At 40.6% G+C, this 20,418-nt stretch overlaps 1 protein-coding gene across 2 annotated transcripts in view; it reads right to left on the bottom strand.

Moving 5' to 3' along the window:
• The window catches only part of BEND6 (BEN domain containing 6), a 51,095-nt gene that overhangs the window by 26,392 nt on the left and 4,285 nt on the right, over nt 1-20,418 (bottom strand). For both annotated transcript variants that reach the window (XM_029241573.1, XM_029241574.1), the window contains exon 2: nt 5,892-6,037. In XM_029241573.1, the coding sequence (XP_029097406.1) occupies nt 5,892-6,011 (120 nt within the window). In that variant the 5' untranslated portion in view covers nt 6,012-6,037. The remainder of the gene's footprint in view (nt 1-5,891; nt 6,038-20,418) is intronic.

The following is a 20,418-nucleotide window of genomic DNA, read 5'->3' as shown; positions in this document are numbered from 1 at the left end:
CGGTCCGGGAAGGTCCCACATGCCGCGGAGCGGCTGGGCCCGTGAGCCATGGCCGCTGAGCCTGCGCGTCCGGAGCCTGTGCTCCGCAACGGGAGATGCCACAACAGTGAGAGGCCCGCGTACCGCGAAAAAAACAAACAAAAACAAAAACAAAAAACAGTAATCAGGATTCTGACTTTCAGCCTAACTTCAATGAAAAACACAAAGTAGAAAAATAGTATAACAGAGTAGAACCAACCAGACCACCATTCAGATCTTTGTAACTCATCTACGTCCTCCATTTCTCTCCCGACACCTCATCCACAGCCTCTTTGTTGAGACTATGCCATGAGGCTAATTTGGGGGTTTATTCCATCAGAGAAAGGAGAAAGATTTACCCAGAACAAAGCACTGACGTCTACCTTTTAGTTTCAAACATATTTTTTAAGGACAGCAGGACAATAGTCCAAAAACGTATGCCTTTGAGTCGTAACGCCCAGGATTTGTTGAGGCAGAAAAGAATTTTCTCAAATTACTAAGCTGGCCTTTATATTAATCCAAATCTGGAAAATTGGAGCACAGAAGGAAATTTATAAAGATCCAAATCTAGAAGTCTGGAGTATGATGCTTATAAAAATAAACTTTAGGGCTTCCCTGGTGGCGCAGTGGTTGGGAGTCCACCTGCTGATGCAGGGGACACGGGTTCGTGCCCCGGTCCGGGAAGATCCCACATGCAGCGGAGCGGCTGGGCCCGTGAGCCATGGCCGCTGAGCCTGCGCGTCCGGAGCCTGTGCTCCGCAACGGGAGAGGCCGTGGCGGTGAGAGGCCCGCGTACCACAAAAAAATAAAAATAAAAAAATAAACTTTAGAAGAGATAAAGGCACATGTACACCAGAACACAACATTGTGAATCAACTATACTCCAATAAAAATTTTGAAAATAGAGAGAGATCAAGAAAGTTCCTGCTGAATAGGAAGCGAAGAGACCTCCTGGGGCCAGGCTGAGGAGCAGGAAGGACAGAAAGTCAGATTCCAGTGTCTGCTCTTCCTGCCCCGACCTTTGTGGGGAAGAGAGGTGGATCAACGGGGTCAGGGTAGATGATAGAAGCATCCAGATGAATGAGGGGCAGTCCCAGGGCAGCAGGGCCAGCTCCGTGCTTCTCAGCACATCATAAATGCCCTAAAGGGGCCCCATGTCCAGCAACATCAGGGCAACATGGCGCCTTCTGGGCCATGGATCAGAAATGGACAAAATTGGTGTCTGAACAAATGGACCAGAGACAGTGTCCAGACTCCCCAGAGCTCATGCAAAGCAGCTGGAGAATCCAGAGGATCCCTGTGTCCCGGTCAGGAACTGGGTAAGTGCTGGGGGAACTGGTGAACAGAGAGGCTACAGGGTGCCAAAACCTTACAGAAGATGGCAGCGGGTCCCAGCACAGCAAACATCAGCAGATGGTGCCAACAGAACCCCCTGGGAGCTGGAGGGAATGCTGTGCCTCAGCAGTGACGGTACTGGACACTAAGGAAACAGGCAGAAGACTTAGAGCCTGGGCAGAAGACCAGCAGTCCCTCCCCAGATGCTGGATGATATGTAAGACTACTCAAAACTTGAAACACTTCCCAGGAAGAAAACAGGAAGTGGAGGAGAGTGAGAATCTAGTCTCCATTGAGACTTAAACCCTGAAGTGACTGAAACTATACCAATACCTCAAAGGGATTTTAAACACCAGAACACTCTAACTGGGCTTCCCTGGTGGCCCAGTGGTTAAGAATCCTCCTGCCAATGCAGGATACACGGGTTCGAGCCCTGGTCTGGGAAGATCCCACATGCCGCAGAGCAACTAAGTCCCTGCGCCACAACTACTGAGCCTGTGCTCTAGAGCCCGCGAGCGACAGCTACTGAAGCCCGTGCGCCTAGCCTGTGCTCTGCAACAAGAGAAGCCACCACCATGAGAAGCCCGTGTGCCGCGACGAAGAGTAGCCCCCTCTCCCAGCAACCAGAGATAAGCCCGTGCACAGCAACAAAGACCCAATGCAGCCAAAAATAAAATTAAAATTAAAAAAAAAAGAACACTCTGTAATTCACTGTCAATGGACAAGTTCAAGCTTTCCCCCCTCCCCCTTTTCTTATCTAGCAGGGATGGAGAATTGAAAGCCAGATGAGATCAGTTATAGAAAATACAATTATATTTTTGTATGATCAGTAATGTATATATTCAACCTCACTCCTTATTTTACAAGTATACAAATCTATGTATGTATACAAATTTCATTATTCCACGTGTGTGTGACATATATAATATATATAATGGTAATGAAAATTACTATTGTTCTATGTTGGCAAGTAGCTAAAGTACTCATGCTAGATATATAAATCTTTAATAAAAAAACTGATGCATTTGGTTAAGTAGAAACGAAATATTTATTTAAAAAAACTGAAGGATGCCTATTGAGATCATAGTTCTATGCAGAGTAATTGGGAAAAATAGAATATATGGTCTAGTTCTTGCAGCAATTTCCCACAAGAGAGAAATGAAATCAAGCATAAATCCATTTATAAGCACCATTGGAAGACAAAGTTAATAGACAATAGATTGGGATAAGATATTTGCAAAATCTAACACCACACGAAACTAATTTCTACAGTAGATATGGTATATGCGCCAATCAATAAGAATGGAACAGGAACCCACCAGAATAGACTAAGAAACCCAACAGAAACTATAAAAACTCAATAGAGAAGTGAACAGTGGCAGAGACTGCTGGCTATCACCAGGTATTTGTTCTCCCATTCTTCTACAGTAATAGGTTTTTAGCTCAGCAGATAGATGTCAGCTAGATTACATTTCCCAGACTCCCGGACAGCTCAGTGTGGCTATGTGACTAAGCTTCCGCCAATCAAATAGGAGTAGAAACAATGTGTACCACTACTGGGTCATGACCTTAGGAGGAATGGGCTGGCCTTCTCCTGCCTGAATTCTATTTTTGTTGGCAGAGACGAAGGCATGCAGGTGGGAGCTGGAGTAGTCACCTTGACCCAGAGACAGAGGCTGTGTGTTCAGGAAGGTAAATGAACAAGATAAGAGGGATCCTCAACATTTTGGCACTGCTACAGCAACCAGGACTGCTCTTGCTATTATGTGAAAGGGAAATAAACTTCCATCTTTATACGCCACTGTGATATTTGGGTCTTTGTTACAGCCTTTACAACATGCATCTTAACTAATGCAGATTTTGGTACCTAGAAGCCGGATACCCAAAACTTGACATATGTTTGAATTACTTAGAGGTCAGGTTATGGTCAAAAAGAGCAAAGGTATAACATGCTGGAAGATTGTTGACTCTTGTTAGACCTTGGTGATGACGCATTTGGTAAAACCGTCACCTGCAATGCCTTGGAAGGCACACCATGTGCTTATTGAGACTGGAAAAAGAATGTCTGTGTGTATCAGTGATTTCTTGTCAGTGCTAGCTAGTTTGCAGAAATGGAAGGCTTTCTCCTTCCGTCTGCATTTAGAATGTAGCATGCAATTTAAACTGAGTCCAGTAATGTTAAATCTTCAAGGTTTGAAAAAAATGAATGACGTCTACATCTAAATTGTAAGAGATAAGAAAAAAAGCCTGTGAACTCAAGGCTTTCTCAAGAGCTTCTCTTTAAGTGTTCTCTGCCAGACACTGAAATCCATCCCAACGGTAAGCCTCAGCTTCAGTGCATTATCTTCAAGCTTTTTGTTTCATATGGCAATTAAGTCACTGCCAAAAGTTGGACAGAAAAGAGGCTGAGCAGCCGTAAAAAAAGAGGAGAGGTTTCAGGCTTATTTATGACCAAATAAGATCTCTGGCTGTAGCTACTTGCAATGAAACCAAACAGAAAGAAATAGTCTGGAAAGTTATTAAGTTTTTGAGAAACACAAATTGCAAAAGAAACCATACTACTGGCCTGCTAGAGCAGGTGACTATTTTGCCCTCAAGGAACCACTGGACAACCCTCCCCCTCCAAAACCTGCACCAGCAAATTGAAACAAGATATCATTTTCTCCCATCAATTGCCAAATATATGAAATAAGGACATAAAAGCTAAGTGTTGGCAGGGAAGCACAACATGGAATCCCTTATGCACTGCTGCTGGGCATGTGGACTGATATGGACATTCTGGAAAGCAATTTCATTGTCATATGAAAGCCATTACTCACCCTTCTAAGTGTTTATTCCAGAGACATTCTCACGCTGTTTCTTAAATGGACATGTATGCGGACATTTATTTTGTCATTGTTTGTAGTACCAAGATGCTGGAGGAATCTAGGTTTTCATCATTGGAGGAAAGGATAAGTAAAATGATGCTATGCTTTGTTAGACACAACGTATCATATATAATAGCAATATAAATGTTAAAAACAGTGCTGATTGAAAAATGAAACAGATTGAGCTATATATTATGATACCAATGTACTACTAAATGATGTGTGAAATGATGGAGCCATAAAGTTGTACAGTGCAGCGTGATTTGTAAACAGAAAAAGATTGGAAACAAGCCATATCCATGCTAGGGGACAGTGGGTGATGATGTACAAAAGAGAAAATTCTTTATATACTAATGGAAAGATTGTCAGAATACATTAAGTAAAAAAGCAATGTACAAAGCAGCCTATCTAGTAAGTTACTTTTTGTGCAAAAGAGGGATTAAGAATATCTATATTCATATTTGCTTTATTTGAACAAAGAAACAGTGGGAGGATAAACAAGAAAGCCATAAATGTGGTTACATGTGGTAGGGGGCCAGGAGTCAGGAACAGGGCGGGTGGGGACAGCTGTGTGGGAGACTTTTCACACACACGCTATGTAGATATACAGATATATAATTTTTAGGCTTTTGATTTTTTTATTACTCAAAACTTCATTTTAAATTTAGCTTTCTGACTCTGTGCTTGTGCCTTCAACACTTTCACAAGGATTTTCTGCCCCTCCGTAGGAAAGCATATGTGACCGGTCATGGACATGCATAGCAGACATGGACCCACCATGGGCCCGGCTGACATGTTTCGTTTCAGGAAACCTCATAAGAACTTTAGGTCTCACAGCAACAACTTCTCAAAGTCGGCCCGGGCACATTCCACATGCAGATTTTGGTGCTTTCCCAACCTTCTGGGTTTAAGAGTAAACAATTCTATTGCCAGGGGTTCGGGACAGCCTCATTTTGTCAGAGGCCGTGTTTGTCAGGGGCAGCCTAGGATGTGCGGCATGCCAGATGCTGCACCGTTCTCAGTGCCTCCAGACACTATCCCAGGAGAGTAAAATATATTCTAAACCATGAGAATGTACAGCATGTATTTTAAAAATTAAACGAAAATACATGCACGTAAGCACTCCATGTATTACAAAGACACACAAATAAAAAATAAAGGATAAACAGGTGGATAGTTTGTCCAAAGTGTAAGAGGAGAATGGGAGTGGGGAATTCAGATCAAAAAGGAATAAATGAATAAATACAAATAAGAAAGGGGCCCTGGCCAAACCTGTGATGAGGATGGGCTGCAAACTGGAGTCAAAAAAAAAAAAAAGCAGTAAATTCTAGAAGAGGTGTTCCAATTTCTCCAGTGGTTTTGGGAGGAAAAGAATATTTTCTGACAGTTTGCTGATCTTTAATGTCCCAGGATATCAAGGAAAGTTTGGACAATATATAATTGGCCACACTTCAATAGAAGCTGGTAAAATGGCTTGTGAATATGTTTCTAATTCAACTTGCTTAACATTAAAAAGAGAACATGAAATTTTATTCCTTCAGTTGAATAAAGAATTAAAGGGAAGAATCTATGAATACAAGAGGGGGAAATGCACTAATAAATTGTGAAAAGAATTATGGAATTATGGCAGAGCAAGGGAAGAAAGTACCACCACAACAACAGCACACCAACCTGCCCTTTATCCAGGTCACTGTTCGCATTCTCTGAGTCCATCGTCTCCGTCCTTTTCCTCTTTCCTTTTCTAAGAGCTTGGGTATTGGTAATTTCCTCTGTTTGCAAGATCTTCTGCATTTTCTTAGTTAGTTACCAAAGGTTTTCTGAAATTGTAGGAGGAGGGAATGCCCATGAGATGGTGCTACTCTGGACGTAGTCCAAAAGTTAATGTTTTTCCTTAAAATGAAAAACAAACAAAAGAATCCATAATATGTTTACAACTGTATGTTTCATAAAGGGACTAGCCACTCAAGTAAATTATTTTACTCAATACTTCCTGTCATTCTTTCTCCCACTGGCTAATTCAGGACACACTTTCACTTGGTTCAAAATCATGAGGATAACATGTTTCCAGAACGTGGGATACAGGAAGTTGTCATTTATATAATCAAATAGTATAAACTTTTTCCATCTTTTCAAGTTTTTTCTTGTCAATCAGTTATGAGGAGTCTAAAAAACAAAGTAGAAACCTTGTAAAATTATGCAAATGATTTGAGGACTGAAGTTATATAACTTTAGGAAAAAGACATTAATAATAGCAGATCTAGGGTATTCCCTGGTGGTCCAGTGGTAAAGAATCTGCCTTCCAATGCAGGGGATGTGGGTTCGATCCCTGGTCAGGGAACTAAGATCCCACAGGCCGCGCGGCAACTAAGCCCACACACCACAACTACTGAGCTCACGCACCTCAACTAGAGAGCCTGCGTGCCACAAACTACAGAGCCCACGAGCCCTGGAGCCTGTGCACCACAACTAGAGAAGAGAAAACCTGGTCGCCACAGCTAGAGAGAAGCCCACGTGCCTCAACGAAGAGCCTGCGCACCTCAACGGAGATCCCGCAGGCCTCATTGAAGATCCTGCGTGCCGCAACTAAGAGCCGATGCAGCCAAAGATAAATAAAATAAATAAATGAAAATAATAAATAAATCTTTAAAAAAAATAATAGCAGATCTCATCAGGACAAAATATATTCCAAGGGAGATCAATAAGAATGGCCTAGAAATTTGTTCTGTTTTTTTTCTGAAAACTCTAAAGTTTTGAGATGGAAGATTTTCTTTGGTGTAAACTTAAGAGTAGCACCATAAAGAATGAAAAAAAATCTCAAAGGCAACAATGCATTTCATTAAAATTTTAAGGTAGAATCATTTTTTCAAAACCTGATAAAACAGATGATAGTCTTTAGGTTTAATAGTTTTGAAATGATCAAATCTAGCTTTTGCTGTGTATGGATGATTCAACACTTTTGGTCATAGCATCTTTTTTCTTTTTTTTAATATTTATTTATCTGCCTGTGCTGGGTCTTAGTTGCGGCACGCAGGATCTTCTTTGCTGCGTGCGGGATCTTCATTGTGGCATGTGGGATCTAGTTCCCTGACCAGGGATTGAACCCAGGCCCACTGCATTGGGAGCATGGAGTCTTAGCTACGGGACCATGAGGGAAGTCCCTGTAGCATCCTTATTACTTGCATATGTTGGTTTGTTTTCATGAAAAGATATTTAATTATAAATAATAAAACTTTACAGAAGAGACTAGCTTAAAGGGAGTTCGACAAATATGTGGATTGTTGAGTAGAAGGTAACTATACTCTTTACCAAATTACACCAAGTAATCCTTTTAGAAAATGTGGTTCTTTTACCTATTTTAAGAGAAATTCATTATTCTCTACTCCAAGCATAAAATTATATTTAGTCTTTCCAAGATTACTTCTTGTGACTTTTGGAAAACTTACTTTATGCTTTCAAATACATGAATAGTGCTTCAGCTAACACATGGGACTGGACTGTAATATCTAACTCACAAATATCAGAGCTTTATTAATAATTTCAAAGATACAAGCAATCAAAAGGCACAGGCAGAATGGGGAGGTCTAGGACATCCTGGCTTTGTAGGTTCTTCCTCCTAGAATAAGAGGTGAGGCCTCTAACTGAGGTTTGGAGGTCACCTCACACAGTGGGTGTGTTTAAGTCGTGACACTTCTCCATTTTATACCTCAGAGTTGTACAGCTTGCATGACCTTCTCTAGGGAGTTATAAATCCATAGATCCTAGGTATGTTTGCCATAGGCAATTTTAAATCAGGGATACACAGTTAAGAGCATTCCATAGACAAAAACTCCACTTGTAGCAAATATCATTCATCTGTTTACTCAGAGCAAGGTCAACACACATTTTCTGTGAAGCGTCAGATAGTGCATATTTTAGGCTTTGCAGGCCAAGGGGCAAAATCAAGGATATTATGTAGGTGCTTATAAGCAAGAAGAAAATAAATCTTCACAAAATTTTTATTCATAAAATTGAAACTATACTAATAATAATTGAGTATAACTTTTTGTCAGACAGGCCTACAAATGAGACTGGAATTTAAAAAAATATCTTGTTTAATTAGGGTTCAAAGTGTTCCCTACCATCAGAATTAATGGCAAATGCTCACTTGCCAATGCTGACCCATTATGAGATTTTATGAATTTTGTGACCTTGGGTTAGGCAATGATTTCATAGATATGACAACAAAAATGTTATTTTCACAAATGATACCATCAAGAAAGTAAATACAACTTACACAATGGAAGGAAATATATGAAAATAGATCTTACAAGGGACATGAATACAAGATATATAAAGAGCTCTTACAACACAATAATAAAAAGACAAATGCTCCAGTTTTTTAAATGGACAAAGGATTTAAACAGACATCACTTCAAAGAAGATATATAAATAGCAAATAAGCACAGGAACAGAGGCTTAGTATCATTAATCACTACATAAATGCTCATAAAACTACAATGAGAGGCCCCTTCATATGCACTAAGATGACTATAATCAAAAAAGACAGAAAACAAAAAGTTTTGGTAAAGATGTGGAGAAATTGGAACCCTTATATCTTGCTGGTGGGATTGTAAAATAGTGCAGGCATTTTGGAAAAGTCTGGCAGCTCTAAAAGTTAAATATTATGTCATCATATTACACATCAGTTTCATTCCTACGTATATACCCAAGAGAAGTGAAAGCATACATCCATACAAAAACTTGTACACAAACCTTCATAGCAGTATTAGCCATAATAGCTAAAAAGTGGAAAAAAAACAAATGTCTATCAACTCATGAATAGATAAATAAAATGTGGTGCATCCCTACAGTGAAATGTGATTCAGCAATAAGAAGAAATGAAGTTCTGATACATGCCACAACATAAATGAGCCTTGGGAATTTTATGCTAAGTGTAAGACATCAGTCCCCAAAGATCACACATTGTATGATTCCATTTATGTGAAATGTCAAGAATCGTCAAACTTATAGAGACAGAAAACAGATTAGTGGTTTCTTAGGAGTGAGAGATTGGGGGATTGGGGGAGGAATGCCTGCTAATGGGTTTCTTTCAATGGGGACAAAAACGTTTTTTAAAAATTGGATTGTGGTGTTTGTTGCACAAACCCTGTGAATAAACAAACAAACAAACAAAAAACCATTGAAATATGTACTTCAAATGGGTGAATTGCATGTGAATAATATTTCAATACAACTATTTAAAAAATACATAATAGGTTCAAATATTTTCTGCAAAGTACCTTCTGATGAATAATAAAATGAATAACTGTAGGCTTTAAGGACCTTACATTTTCACAAGTTTTGTAAAATTTTCCAACAAACATTTCTCCTGCTCCACACACATTTTTATCCACCATCAATTGTATCAAGTCTTAGCAGATTCCACCCAGGTTGTACTGAATTAGTGTTTTCTCAACCGTTTTGGAAATATTCTCTCCCACAGTTGTTTCACAGGCTATTTATAATGGCTAATTTGTGAGTCACTCTAAATTAATCAGCAATTACTTCTCAAATAAATAAGAACTGAGCAATATCAGTAACACCTGTTGATTTGTCAAGAGCCAAGAAAAACTCAGTCATTTGCCGTGTGTTTTAATTATGTTGCTCCTGATGTCCTCATTCCTTTGAATAACTGTTTTTGCTGAAAGGCAAATAGCCTTAAGTAAGTTTATTTTTTTCTGGGCACATGCCTTAAGCTACTGCAATAAAACACGATTTAATTACCTCACTATTGGTAAATGGCTTTCCTTAATTGGCTAACAAACAAACCACCCAGAAACTTATTTTGGTTACAGACTCATTTTTGTGAAGAAACTCTGCTGTGATATTTCATTTAAAATTTTCTAATTGTTGTGACTTGTCCTGTGAGTTGGATGAATTCTGAGTTTGGTAATGTGACATATATATGTTTTTTTTTAAGCACAGCTATAGTGTCAGTGTATAATACACACAATGCTTTGCCATCTAGTTTGGTGACAAAATAATCCACACGCCACTCTGCTTTAAAAGCACTAAGTCAAATTTTCTCTTTCATTTCTTGCTTTGGCATGACTGGCATACACTGGTAGTAAAAAAATAAAATGCAGTGTCATACAATGGTATGACGATATGCACGACACTAAAACAATGTCACATTATTACAGTGGCATCACTGTGGTTTGTGCTGCACTGAGCGGGCTACCCCGTGTGGCCTCTGTCACAACTACTCAGCTCTGCCCTTGCACCATGAAAGCACACAGGCAATCTGTAAACACAGCAGTGTGGATGTGCTCCAATAAAACTTTACCTGTGGACACTGAAACTTGAATTTTATACAGTTTTCACATATCATGATATGCTATTCTTATATTGGTTTTTTTCAACTATTTAAAACTATAAAAAACATTCTTAGCTTACAGGCTGTACAGAAACAGGGGGCAGGCAGAAGGGCAGCAGCTTGCTGAACCCTGACCTAGGGGCTCAGTTATCACATTGAAAAGGAATTCAGATGTGTCACATGCTTCCTTTTCTGTCATCCTCATTTCTCTTCCTGGCAAGCAGAACAACCGCTTTAACTTCTTTCTCCCCAGTGCCTTACTTCACTGCACATTATTACTAAACATTTAGAGCAGTACTTGAGAGACACAATATATAGCCAGTTAGATCCTACAGCAAATTGTTATTATTTGATAAAAGTGGATTTTGCCAGATTTAACTGGTCACCATCACTAAATAATAAGTATTATTTAGTGATGGTAACAGAGCCAGAGTCCTGGTTCACAGGGGTTGCTGATAAGCCCAGGGTGGGAGAGGGGAGACTGGGAAGTTACTGATTAATGGGTATAGAGTTCAGTTTTGCAAGATGAAAAGCGGTCTGGAGACGGATGATGGTGATGGTTGCACAACAATGTGAATGTACTTTAGGCCCTTGAACTATACACTTAAAATGGTTAAGATGTAAATTTGATGTTATGTGTTTTTACCACAATAAAAAAGTTTGCAAAAATACAGATTTTGTAATATCCTAACTGTACTAAAATTTTCTCCTGCTGATATGATTTCATTAAAGAGCAAATCCTCAAGTTTCTTCACAAACACACAATTCATTCAAGACCAACCAGAATGGACATATCAGACCTCTTTTAGAAGCTCTACTTTTCAGTAGATTTCAGGCCACTGTTCTTACATCCACAGACAGGTGGGTCAAAGTTTGTACTACCTGCCAATTAGCAAATTCAGAATGGGTATTATGAATATGGCTCTATAATAAACACTACTAGTTCCTATAGTTGGTAAAAAAAATTTACCATGGAGTTATCTGCCACTCTTTATTTATTTTTTAAAATAAATTTATTTATTTATTTTTGGCAGTTTTGGGTCTTCGCTGCTGCACGCGGGCTTTCTCTAGTTGAGACGATCTCATTGCGGTGGCTTCTCTTGTTGCAGAGTACGGGCTCTAGGTGCCTGGGCTTCAGTAGCTGTGGCACGCAGGCTCAGTAGTTGTGGCTTGTGTGCTGTAGAGCACAGGCTCAATAGTTGAGGCACACGGGCTTAGTGGCTCCACAGCATGTGGTTTCTTCCCGGACCAGGGCTGGAACCTGTGTCCCCTGCATTGGCAGGCGGATTCTTAACCACTGTGCCACCAGGGAAGTCCCTGCCCTGTTTTATATTTTATTTATTTATTTATTTATTTGCTAACAGAAACCATTTGATTAATTCCCAGGTAGTTGTAAGGGGCAAGATTAAATATAACCACAGCCATGAGACTCTCCCAAGATATGTGGTTGGATGAATAACATGTCAATGACTTTCAATTTTTTTCCAATCTTTTGCAGCTCACGGCAAAATATACATTCTACATTTTGATCCAGAAAACACACATACACACATACACCCACACACACAAAACTAAAACAAAATTTCAGAAAACATACTTTTACTGCATGTGATGTATTCTTTCAGTTTCTATTCTATCTACTGTATTTTATTTCATTTTAATAAGTGCTGACTGATCACACCATGTTAAGTTGATTTCGCAGCTCACTAATGGGTTATAACCCATAGCTTGAAAAATGTTCTAACCAGCCTCCAAGTTATGAAAAACATGTATGAGAAATAAGACATAGAGAACAGAGAACTTTGTAACTAATGAAAGCAAATGAAATTAATAAAAATATAAATTATTAATGCATTTAGGTTTACTTTTAATATGTCAATACTACAATTAATGCAGGAGTTCAAAAATACAAAAGCCGCCTCTGAAATTCTAAGAAACAAAAGGCACCATATATATATTTTTAAATAAATATTCAGCACTTTTTTTTTTTTAGATGTTGGGGGTAGGAATTTAGTAATTTATTTATTTTTGCTGTGTTGGGTCTTCGTTTCAGTGCGAGGGCTTTCTCTAGTTGTGGCAAGCGCGGGCTGCTTTTCATCACGCTGCGCGGGCCTCTCACTATCGCGGCCTCTCTTGTTGCGGAGCACAAGCTCCAGACGCGCAGGCTCAGTAGTTGTGGCTCACGGGCCTAGTTGCTCCACGGCATGTGGGATCTTCCCAGACCAGGGCTCGAACCCGTGTCCCCTGCATTACCAGGCAGATTCTCAACCACTGCACCACCAGGGAAGCCCGAGGCACCATATTTTTTAAAAATAAATTTATTTATTTTATTTTTGGCTGCGTCGGGTCTTCATTGCTGTGCGTGGGCTTTCTCTAGCTGCGGTGAGCAGGGGCTACTTTTTTTTTTTGTTTTGGTGTGTGGGCCTCTCACTGTTGTGGTCTCTCCCGATGTGGAGCACAGGCTCCGGATGCATAGGCTCAGCGGCCATGGCTCACGGGCCCAGCCGCTCCGCGGCATGTGGGATCTTTCCCGACCAAGGCACGACCCCGTGTACCCTACATTGGCAGGCAGACTCTCAACCACTGCGCCACCAGGGAAGGGGCTACTCTTCCTTGTGGTACGCGGGCTTCTCTTGTTGATGAGCAAGGGCTCTAGGCGCGCAGGCTTCAGTAGTTTTGGTGCACTGGCTTAGGTGCTCCGCGGCATGTGGGATCTTCCCAGACCAGGGCTCGAACCCATGTCTCCTGCATTGGCAGACGGATTCTTAACCACTGTGACACCTGGGGAAGCCCAAGGAACCACATTTAAGGAAACTAAATGAACATCAAAATATCATTCAGGTATCTCACCTCTTTTTGTATTTAAATAAAAATTCTCTGTTATGAATTAAATAAAAATCATGAAAGGCAAGTATGGCACTACAATAAAACTTAAGTACCCTTTCAAATTGCCAAAAGTTTTGGATTGTTTTCTACACATATCGGTTTTGGAATGTACAGACATAGAAGGTCCTCTTCAGTACTCCAGTCCGAGTATGAACTGAAGACTCCCCTCTAAATGAGTTCCAAAGTGCCAGGAAAAAAGTGCCAACATATTTCTAAATATCCAGTGGCTGGTTTAATGTTCTCTGTAAAATGGGCTACTAGTTTCAGCTCAGCCTTTGGCAAGGCATGGAGGAGGGACATGTCCATATTATTATTTTTAAATTATATATACACTAGAAGAAGGCAAATCAGGATTGGAATGGCTCTGAATCAACTACACTTCAATTTTTTAAAAAATTGAAACTCTGCAAAAAAAAAAAAACAAAAAACACCAAAGATCAGAATGGCTGTGAAGGGTTGGACGCCCTCTCCTGCAGCAAGCACAGCGCTCTACTGAGCAAAGCAAGTGCTTCCTCATCAAAGTGTTCTTGACTTCTGGAGAGAAATTACAGGGTTTTACTAATATCTATTAGGGAGCATTTCAACTCACTCTTTTTCCTCGCACCATTTCCAAATGCCATCTAACGTGTTTTCAATTTCCAAGTTGTTCCAGAAATACCCCAACTAAAAAGGTGATCAATATACTTTAGGATGATTCGGCAATGCTGCCAAACTATGATTGCATGGCTTAGACTGATTGGAGACTGTGTGTGAACCTCAGAAACACTAAATATGTTTGAGGGGCTCTAGACCTGAATCATTTTCAACTTCCCATGATGAGAAAGGAAAGAAAAACAGTCTCATCAGGCCAGAGTTTGTGGATGCACTTTTACTAAAGCTAATTTAACCAATGAGCTGTGATGTCATGCACTGTCATGCATGTAACCATTATCTAGGAAAGGAATTCATTTAGCTCCCCATCCTGCCCTACCTGACATCCTTAGATCTTTCCAATCCTGTCTCCTTCATTTAATAACAATAAAAATATAGTTAATATTTACTGAGTACTTACTATACCATTCAAAGCATTTAACCTGTACTACCTCATTTAATTCTCACCGTCGTGCTCCAGGATAGGTCCAAGGATTATTCACACTTAACAGATGAGGAAACTGGGGCCCCAGTGGACCCTGGCAACCAATCCCAGTTGCTAACCCATAAGAAGGACTCGAGCCAGAAGTTAGAAACTAATCATCAAGTCAGCTTTTCAGCAAATTCTATCATCTCCAGTAACTAGCTTTTGCTTTCTTTGCTTGATGAAGCTCTTACAGGGCCCTCCTTGCCAAGTTCTGCCTCGTAGTCCCATTTCCCCAGAGACTGGAGTCTTGACGGGATCATCAGAGCTTCTCAGGACTCTCATCCTGCTCAGCCACCAGGGCTGGAGACCCTCTCTTTGCTCCTCTGATCCCTTCTCCCCCCAATCTTTAAGCTTCTCTCTAAGCCTGGAGGTTGACACGCTTGGGCTCCCTTGCCCTCGTCCCAGCTGGGTTCAGCCAACAGCATGTCCAAGCAGGAGATCAGAGGGAAGGAGAACAGGGAGTTAGGAGGATGTATCCTCCTGCCTCCCTTCCTGTGGGGTTGCCTTGTCTATGTGACCCTCTCGTGTCAGGTTGCGATAACCACTTCCTTCCCTTCCCTATAAGCCTACAGCTGGTGACATTTCCATTATGACGAGCCCTGAGGTACAGCACTGTTCCTCCTGGTTTGCCTACACCCAGCTGCTATGGTCAGAATGGGTCCTCCCAAAATCCATATGTTGAAATCCTAACCCTCATAGGTGATGGTATCAGGTGATGGGGCCTTTGGGAGGTGATTAGGTCATGATGGGGGGAGCTGTCATAAATGGGATTAGTGTCCTTATTAAACAGTCTCCAGAGGGATCCTCGGCCCCTTCTGCCAGGTGAGGACACAGTGAGAAGTCAGCAGTCTGCAGCACGGAAAAGGGGCTTCGCCAGAACCCAACCATGCTGGCACCTGATTTAGGACTGCCAGCCTCCAGAATTGTGAGAAATACATTACTGTTGTTTATAAGGTACCCATTCTCTGGTATTTTGTTACAGCAGTTTGAACAGAGAAAGACACGAACTTCATCATGTGAACCAGAGTCTCTCTGCTGCTCCTGACCTGGCAGGAAAGCCAGATGCCAAATGGCTCAGCCTCTGTCTCATCTGTAATGAGACAGTGAGACCAGCTCATTTTCATCTCGATGTGGTCAGGAACAAGACACCTACAGCAGAGAGATAATAGTGCAGAAATCAGAGGCTGAGAGCGTTGGAAGATAATCTTCACCTGCTCCACAATGTCACCTGTCCCCTCAAATGTCTATGAAAAGCCTGTAGCCACATAGAGAACAGACTTGCAGTTGCCAAGGGGGAGGGGAGTTGGGGGAGGGATGGATTCGGAGGTTGGGGTTAGCAGATGCAAACTAGTATATATAAGAATGGATAAACAGCAAGGTTCTACTGTAGAGCACAGGGAACTATATTCAATATCCTGTGATAAACTATAATGGAAAAGAATATGAAAAAGAATATATATATGTATAACTGAGTCACTTTGCTGTATAGCAGAAATTAACACAACATTGTAAATCAACTATACTTCAATTAAAAAATAAAAAAGCCTGTAGCTGTGTGTGTGTGTGGGACCACCTGCAAGTCTGCACAAAAAAGTATATGCAAAACTCAGAGGGACTCTGGATAATTTTCCTATGGTTCTAGGGCCTCTGAAACCTTTTCTGAGGAATATCAATTTTTGTGAGTATTTTTCTCCTTGGCTATTCTTATGTTATTACCTGTCCCCATCGTTGATATTTATGTGCCTTTTCCCCATTTATCAGAAACACAAGTGCAGTGTTATGCCTAAAGAAGAGTAAGAACAATGAAAAGTTCTATTTTAGGATGACTGTTAAGTCATGTAAACCATCTTCCATTTCACATTTTTTTGATTAATGTAGAACATTCTATCCATCTTGAAAGTTGAGTGCAAGATGAGATCATTAAGATTTTTGCTTTAAGGAACCATATTCTAGAAAATTAATAAGTTTCAGACCAATTTTTAAAATTCACAAAATGTAATAATTTTGATGCAGGAATCAATGCCTATGCATAAAAATCAGGAGTGATGCAACTTTCAAATATTAATTTATCTTATCAGTTATAACATGAAAGGACAACCTAATTTCTCTTTGAAATATCTGCCATGTTAATATCGTATACTAATGAAATTAAGTGTATACCATTTACCAATGTGTCTATTAATTTTGTACTTTAATAATCTTGAAAGTTTAGGTCAACATAATCTGCTGAGTCACATATTTCAGATAATTTACTTAATCAATCATCTTAACTGCTTTGCCCCCTCATCTACTACCAATATTAGATACTAATATTATTTCAATACAATATTATTACTACCAATTTCTTGCTCTAATATTCTTTTGTATCCTGTTGAAGCAACATTACATTCCCTGATGAGGAAACCCAGGACATGGTCCTGTACCCTGTGAGTGAGGAGAAGTAAACAGGGACCATACCAGCCGACTCCCGGGGTGCTGGTGCCCCTTAATCCAGGCACCTAGACCCAGACTCCATCAGCTCACCTGGGGCAGACCGCCAGGACATGGGGGACACTAAATGTGACCCTGCAGTGTCTGCTCAAGGTGGGTTCCTGCTTCACTGCAGATGGCCCCAAAATGAAACTGCAAAGAATAGACCCAGAGGGATCTGAGATGCTCAGGAAATTGTGGTTCAAAGGCTGTCTCTGGGTGGAATGCATGAATATTGTACGAAACCCTTCACAGCCTACGGGGTCAGCAGGGAACCTGGAGGAGATAGAACCACCAGACGGAGAGAGTAGGACACCCTGGAAACTGGACTTGCCCACTGGAGTGAGGAAGTCCCATGATGAAATAACCAGCCTTGTAATGTGATGGAATGTGATCACAATGACAGGACATGGGGACCTAGTGTCCTGGGAATATGGGGGGCGGGGTTCACAGGCACGGCAAGCGTGGGAAGCCAGAGACAGTGGGTGGATGGAGCTCAGCCACTAGGATGGGTGGGCGGTCTTCCACACCACAGGCAGGGTTATCCTGGTAGGATCCAGGGCCCCAGCTCCCAGGTGTCCGGGGAAGGCTGGATGTTGAAAAGCCTCACAGCCGAGGCTTAGGCAGGATGTAGGAGGAGTGGCTGCTACATTCACCAGGATATCCAGGAGTTGTTTCTGGGAGCCTGATACTAAGTCCTTGCCTCTCTTTTAGCCTTAAGACTATGGAGATCCTTGCAGACTCAGCTGAAGACTGAAATCTAGGACCAGTGTTTTTCGCTCAGAATGGGCTTATGCATTCAAACATCTGGATGGTTGTGGAGTGGCCCTAGATAGTTAATACAGGCTTCCCTTCTCAGGGCTGAAACTGACATTCCAATGAAAGTTACAGAGTGAACTCTCTTGCCCCTCTCCCAATCTGTTTAAAGTCTCTGGAAGACAAGGAAACTCAGAGAACACTGTCTCCACTTAGCCATAGGGTGGGCGGTGTTCGCCTGCATTGGGGAAATGTCCCTGAACTTGTCTAGGTTAGAGCTGAGTGCTTCCTCAGCTCATCCCAGGCTGATGGTGCTCCAGACCCTTCTCCCAGTCTCAGGGGAGGCACTTAGGTGATGTGATGCTGATGGATGAGAGAATGATTTGATGCTGCAGAAGCCTTGGTATCTATGTGGATTTGTATGGTTTTGAGGATTCTCTTTTTCTTTTTGGTAATAACTCCTTAAGAACCTGGTGAAAACTATGGACCATGTCCCTCTAAAGAGACTCACAGTTTTACATATAATTTCAGGTCCCTAGAATCCTGTTTGTGAATTCCAGGCTAAAAGCTCCTACAGCAGAGATAAGACCAAGAACAGGCTTTAGGTTTTTGGCTTTCTTCTTTGAAATGTAAACTTTACTGTATTCTAATTCAGTGAGTTTGCTATTTGTTTCCCTGTCTTACTCCATAAAGTATTTTGGAACTACAAAGACATTTTAAGACATATTTTTCTTTCTGTTCCTAAATCCATGAGATGTCATTACACTGGGATAATTTCAATACTCTCTGGAACTGTGTGTGTTTGAAACATCTTTTACTAATTTTCGGTTACTCATCCCATTTTCCTTGATACACTTGCTATCTCTGTTTTCTTAGTGACATTCTTTCAGGCCATCAGCATGCTGATGCATTAGCATACAAAGCTACTACCACAAAATATTTAACGCAAAAGTCCTACAAAAAATTATTGTAAGAAATGGAGATAATTTAGCTATTAAATGTTGCTGTTGTTTTATTAAGACAATCTGGAATTTAATTCATAAACATCAGTTAATCAAGAATTTATTCATCTCATAACATATTTACTATGTAACTTATAAACCTCTTGCCTTACTTTTTTCCCTTTTTTCACTTAAGAATGTTGAAATGCTTGTAATGAACATGTCAACTCTTATCTTGGATCTAGAAGGCAATGACTTCTGCTTTCGAACTGGCTTTGTAAGTTGCCCATTCCTAGAAATGGTGGAAATATTTCACACTATCTGAATAATAATGAACAAGACTGCACAGTGATTTATAACTCTGAGAGCTCTATAATTTGATTTATGAACAGCTCTCAAATTTTCCATTGGCAGTTCATACAACTCTGAGTAAACTTTCTGGCCAAATGACTCAGTATTTTGCTGTATGACTAATCCCACACTCATTGTGGAAACTGGAAATGAATTCTATTTGCTTGTGGATAATAAATGATTACTTTACAAAAACTGTCTGCAAAGCATTATAGAGATGAATTCAATTATACTGATGTTTTTAAAGTCTCAAACTCAGCAGACTTTTTTGAGAAGTCTGTAATGTTCACAAAAAAGAACAACCCCTCCCTCCAAGCATTATCATGTATTTTGCCACCCATAGGATAACAAATCCTAATTAGGCTCTAAAATTTCTAAAACATTAAAAGAACAATTTGGGATGATGTCATTTGAAATATTTTCTCTTACAATGATGCCTTTAAGTTATTTTCCAAGTTTTTATTATTGTAAAATAAAGTCCTTTCCTGGGATATATTTGCTGCAAATATTTGATATGATTGCAAATAACAATTGTTTCTCCTTCATAAATGCAAAATTTAAAAAGACAATAGTGATACATCTATATGATGGCTCCCCTGATTCTGGTGGCTGGAAATTGCCTCCAAGATTATGTTAGTTGCTGTAGGTGCTCCCAAATGATGTAGCTCCTTGAACTTTCAATACAAGAACATGTATATGGTTGGCATAGGCCCTGGTCTCAGACTGCCATGAAAACTATTTGGGAATAAACAGGTATACAACATGTTTCCTCAGATTCCTCCCAATTCCTTTCATGCCATTGATTTCTGAGAGTAAAAAACTTCACTTAGGATCAAGAAGGTTGCCAGTCCAAAATCAGTATGATTTACTTCAAATCATTTATTGCTAGAGCCATTCTTACCCAAACTTTTTGTTTTCAAGGGGGTAACATTCCAATGGAATGTCTCTGTGTGATTACCAGTTGGGTCATCTACTACCTTCTATCGAGGTTTGTAATAAACGCTTACAAACAGCCAGAGCTACATTCCAAGGCATTCGTTCTCTTTCCCTAAAAATCCTTCTTCTAGTCTGAGCATGAGTAGCCAGGGCTGGTGGGGAGGGGCCCAGGGGCAGGGAGCCATCACAACCAGTCAGGGTCAGTTTTAATTCTGCAGAGTCAAAGGCAGTCTGAGAGCAGAAAGAACTGGTCTGGGGTACCCAGGGAGCATGAGGACAAGTATCTAAACCACAAACGCATTGGAGAGGTCACCTTCTCCCCTCCCTTCAACTCTCAGTTTCTCTCCCACTGCTGGCTCCATCTCCCAAGTTGTACCTCTGTCCTGA

This window comes from Monodon monoceros, unplaced genomic scaffold (genome assembly GCF_005190385.1).
Source record: "Monodon monoceros isolate NGI ecotype Baffin Bay Population unplaced genomic scaffold, NGI_Narwhal_1 Super_Scaffold_3, whole genome shotgun sequence".
NCBI classification, from domain to species: Eukaryota; Metazoa; Chordata; class Mammalia; order Artiodactyla; family Monodontidae; genus Monodon; species Monodon monoceros.
Note: the sequence above shows the minus strand (reverse complement) of the source record. Positions and strands in the feature narration are given on the sequence as shown.